Source organism: Juglans microcarpa x Juglans regia, chromosome 1S (assembly GCF_004785595.1).
Source record: "Juglans microcarpa x Juglans regia isolate MS1-56 chromosome 1S, Jm3101_v1.0, whole genome shotgun sequence".
NCBI classification, from domain to species: domain Eukaryota; kingdom Viridiplantae; phylum Streptophyta; class Magnoliopsida; order Fagales; family Juglandaceae; genus Juglans; species Juglans microcarpa x Juglans regia.
Genome location: NC_054595.1, coordinates 17,884,956 through 17,889,386, shown reverse-complemented (window position 1 = coordinate 17,889,386; position 4,431 = coordinate 17,884,956). Strand labels below are relative to the sequence as shown.

Genomic DNA, 4,431 nt, shown 5'->3' with positions numbered 1-4,431 from the left:
AGATGAAATTTAATTTTCGTTCCAAATAAGTACTTTTAAGAATAAAATTTAATTCGTCCCTAAAATATTTCGTCTCTAAAGATCAAATTTCCTTAATATAGCTTGAGATTGATAATTAGGACTTGTGGAACCAAGGGGAGAATAAACAAAAAAGACAAACAAAAAGTAAATAAGCAAGCTAAGTGTGGAAAATATAAAACAACACGTACGGGAACGTATGTAGATGAGATAAATTGATAATGATCACAACTTTATTTCATACAAACTGAATGCGCGCATGATTTGTGCAACAAATTACAGCCCTTCCGCCTCTTACAAATTATACAGGCATATATGCAATATATATCGTACGTCTTATATATACTAGCTAGCTGCAGTTTGAAAGTAGTTTTATAATTTACTTATTTTTCCCCGCCCTGCTTGAAAGTACCTTTTCTTTTTTAAATTGTACTATTCATGCTTTGCAAAAACATATATTGGAATGTTTCCAACTGATCCAAACCCTACATATGAAGCAAAGAACTATATGTATAAACTTGATAATCTTTCTTCCACGTACGTACGTTGATCTGTTGCTTGATAACATTACTATTTTTCTTCAGTACTACCTTTGTTGCTGCCTGCAGCTTCCCACAAACAAGAAGTCGACATCTTGTCTCCTTCATCCCATAAGGCCCAATATTGGTTATGACATTCATCAACACCACCTACCCAATTCCAATCCATAAATTCATCATCAAAGCCTGATGATGAATTTTTATTATTATTATTATTTGAGTAATTAGAGCAATCGTAACACTCCCCACCATCTGCATTGGAGGAGCTCAGAACACTACTCTCCATCTCCTGATCATCAGTAGTACTTGTGGTCTCTAATTTCTGATCTCTTCTTGATCTTAATGCCCCAACATTCAGTACTACTGATCTCTCCTTTTGATCTCTAATTAACTCCTTATGATCATGATGGGCAGCATTTTCAATTGTATCCTCCACAAACCCACTTTCAAGAATATAGCTAAGCTTCGTTATTTCACCGTCCAGCCACTCGTACGGCTCCAAGACCTCGCTTTCTCTGTGCTGGAGTACTGGGAGTAACCCTGCAGTAGTACTACTACTGATCTTACCGATCTCATGCAGATTACCGCAATGCTGGCCGCCTAATATCCTCTGATTTGTATTATCCGGACAAGAACCATGCACACCGAGGTTGTTTATAGTTCTAATCTGATCATCTCCTTTCTGTTCTGGGGGGCCCCACGAACCCATTATACCCATCATCGTTGGTGTCTTTTCAACCTGTTCTTGAAGTGTACCAGGTAGATCATCATGTGGTTTTTCTTTGGATGACGCTGGATCAAGCACCTCGGAACTAATCTTATTATTTGCAGAACCACCAGCTCCATGATGATGATCAGGCTTTGGTAATGACGTTCCAACAATACCAGCTGAGGCTGTGTCCTTGAGCTCTTTAATGGCTGAAGATCTTGATCTAGTTCGACCTCGTCCTCCTCTTCGCTTGCATGCAGCAGCCATATTGATAATGGAAGACAGGGATTCACTTGTGGTCCGAGTGAAGCTGTAAAGCTTTCTGCTTAAGTGTGTGTTCCAATAGTTCTTTATCTCATTATCTGTCCGTCCTGGTAAATTTCCAGCTATCAAAGACCATCTGCATGTAACCTTAATAAGATTATTAATCCAAGATATATAATTCGACAGTATATGAATATAATTTGCTGTTGAAAAAATTAATTTTTTTTTTTTTTTTAAATAAGGCAGAGTTGATTTTTCACTGGAATTTATTTTCTTTTAAGGCCGAAGCAAGCTACTCTAATGCCCACCGCCCACCATCCTATGTGTATATATATATATATATTATATATATATTATATATATATGATGTCACCTTTCAGCTTTAGTGCCCACCTTGCAATATTCACAAATCTCGCTTGATTCATGACTCCACCTAGAATATTTCAACAAAACACTACCGGAAAACTTTTTTCTATATTCAGGATGCGTATAATTGTCACCCTAGCTTCTAATTTTTATAAAATACTATATATAGACTATACTCTTATCTTATTTCTATTTCGTTAAATTAATGTGATGGTATTGCTCATAACTCTTGGATCAAGTACTCCTGTTTTTCCTAAAGAAAAAGTTAATGTTCACACCAATATTATAGTAAGATGAAAGCGAAATATAGGTTTAGTGTGTATATATATATATATATATATAACTGATCAAGTACACTTTTAAAATAGTTTAAAGTCATCGGTGCTTATATATATTTAAGGGTTGTAAACAAAATAATGAAAATGTTCTTGACCAGTCCTAGTGCTACTGCAACCTCTACTTGATATATTTGAATTCTACTTGATCAATTCAAGCAAGCTGAGCGGAAACAAACTAAAATACAAGCTGCAGCTTGTTGATTAAATGAGCTAGCTAGTTCAAATTACTTGTTTTAAAAAAACATTAAGAATAAATTTTTCATCTAAAGTAGGTTAATTAGAGAAATTAATTTCCTTCCATCCCATCTCCTAAATTGTCATATTTCCCTTAATATAAATATATATATATATAAGAGATCAATTAAGCACTGATTTTTTTTTTTTTTTTTTATAGAATGTGTTTGTCTCAAGCTGCATGCTCATTTAATGGACAAGGACAATTTCATAGACTGAATATCAAAAGAATGTTAACAATTTCATAGACTGAATATTAAAAGAATGTTAAGGAGAATTATCTTATAATAAAAGAACCAAGTTTAATTATATGATTTTGCTAGCTAATTCATGATTAAGAACAATTAATTTAGAAGAAAATATTTAACCATGGAAAAGCAAAAGAATCAATTAATATTATCCTCTATATATATATATATATATATATATATTAGTCATCACAAGTCAGATATCATGTACAGTACATGAATCGTAGAACTGTCGGCGGTGGCTGATAAACCGGCACATTCAAGCCAAGCCCTAGCTCTAGCTATTATTATCATGTTTACAGCCTATTTTCACGTACGTAGTACCCTTGCACTTGGGCAAGATCAGATGCTAGCTGCGCCTTTGGGGCTCGTTACTGATAGCTATCATGACGACTGCCGAAATTTGCAGTACTAGTAGGGCATGGAGCTGGTGTTAATGGCGCCCTTTAATTGTTGGCACTCCCGTGTACGTGTTCATAAATAAATACTCTTGCATGATGCCGTACATGTAGTTCAACATAAATAAAATGCTCACTATTAATGCTGCGGCAACTATATTATATAATGATCAGCATATTCTTTTAAGACGTGGGTTCCCCGATTTCAAGAGAATTCAGAGATTTTCGGACTAACTTTACACATGGATCAGTAGGATATAATACATTGATTAATCATTCCGCCAACATCTTTTATCAATCATACTCTAGAATTGTTAAATGAACATTCACAATCATGTCCCTTTTAGCTTCTGATTTTTTTGTTTTTTCTCTATCAACTTAACCTGGACACAAACAATGATGGAGTACTGGTCAGGATTTCTTTTTCCTAGGTAGGAAGGCTATATATATATATATATATATATATATATATATATATATGAGATCGATGCACCATTTCTCAAACTTTTTAAAGCTCCTGTGATCTGTGGTTTTATGCATGATTTAGTATGCATGCTTCGAGGGAAAAGAGTATGTATGTGTTATATGTGTGTGTATGTATATATATATAATGGCACAGATCATAGAGAATAAAATATATACCTATTACCAACAGCACTATGCAGCTTAACAATAGTTTCTTCCTCTTCAGGAGTGATGTTCCCTCTCTTCAAGTCTGCCCTCAGATAATTTATCCACCTGAGCCTGCAGCTCTTCCCACACCTTGACAAACCTTTAAAACATTGACCATTAATAGAATCTCGATCGCGTATTTAGCACCCAACTTTTAACAGTATATATCCTAATTGCATTCTTCATCAAAAGAGAATAAATAAAACAAGAAAAAGAAAAAGAAAAACAGACGTAGTACCTGCATTTTTGGGCAAAGTTCTCCAAGAACCTTCACCATTGGATTGAATGTAGTTGATCAAGATTTCATCTTCTTCAGCCGTCCATCTTCCTTTCTTCAACCCCACTTTTTCACAACATGGTGCCCTTCCCATCTCTATTCAGAGAAAGAGATCAGAGAAGGACAATTGAAAAGCTGAGGAGTACTATATGGTGCTGAGGAGTACTATATGGTTATGTGTGGACGTCTAAGCTGGGAAGGCCAAGTTTAATTTGTTGTGTCCTGACCTCGACCATGCCAAGTAATTTGAATCTTCTTCTAAAGAACAACTCCTCCCTCCTCTTCGGTGTGAAATCTCACTCTTTAATAATTAAGAGCTGGCTAGCGCCACAGTGTGCCCCTGCCGGCATGATCGATTTCTTCCACTA

General features: G+C 35.3%; 1 protein-coding gene across 1 annotated transcript; it reads right to left on the bottom strand.

Moving 5' to 3' along the window:
- Positions 1 to 444: 444 nt before the first annotated feature.
- On the bottom strand, positions 445 to 4,222 carry LOC121245987 (transcription factor MYB111-like). The gene is made up of 4 exons (XM_041143939.1): positions 4,025 to 4,222; positions 3,757 to 3,886; positions 556 to 1,666; positions 445 to 507 (listed from the first exon to the last, which is right to left on the bottom strand). Exons 1-3 carry the CDS (start codon positions 4,155 to 4,157, stop codon positions 589 to 591), a joined length of 1,341 nt encoding a protein of 446 aa, XP_040999873.1. The 5' UTR covers positions 4,158 to 4,222; the 3' UTR covers positions 445 to 507; positions 556 to 588.
- Between the last annotated feature and the right edge of the window lie 209 nt (positions 4,223 to 4,431).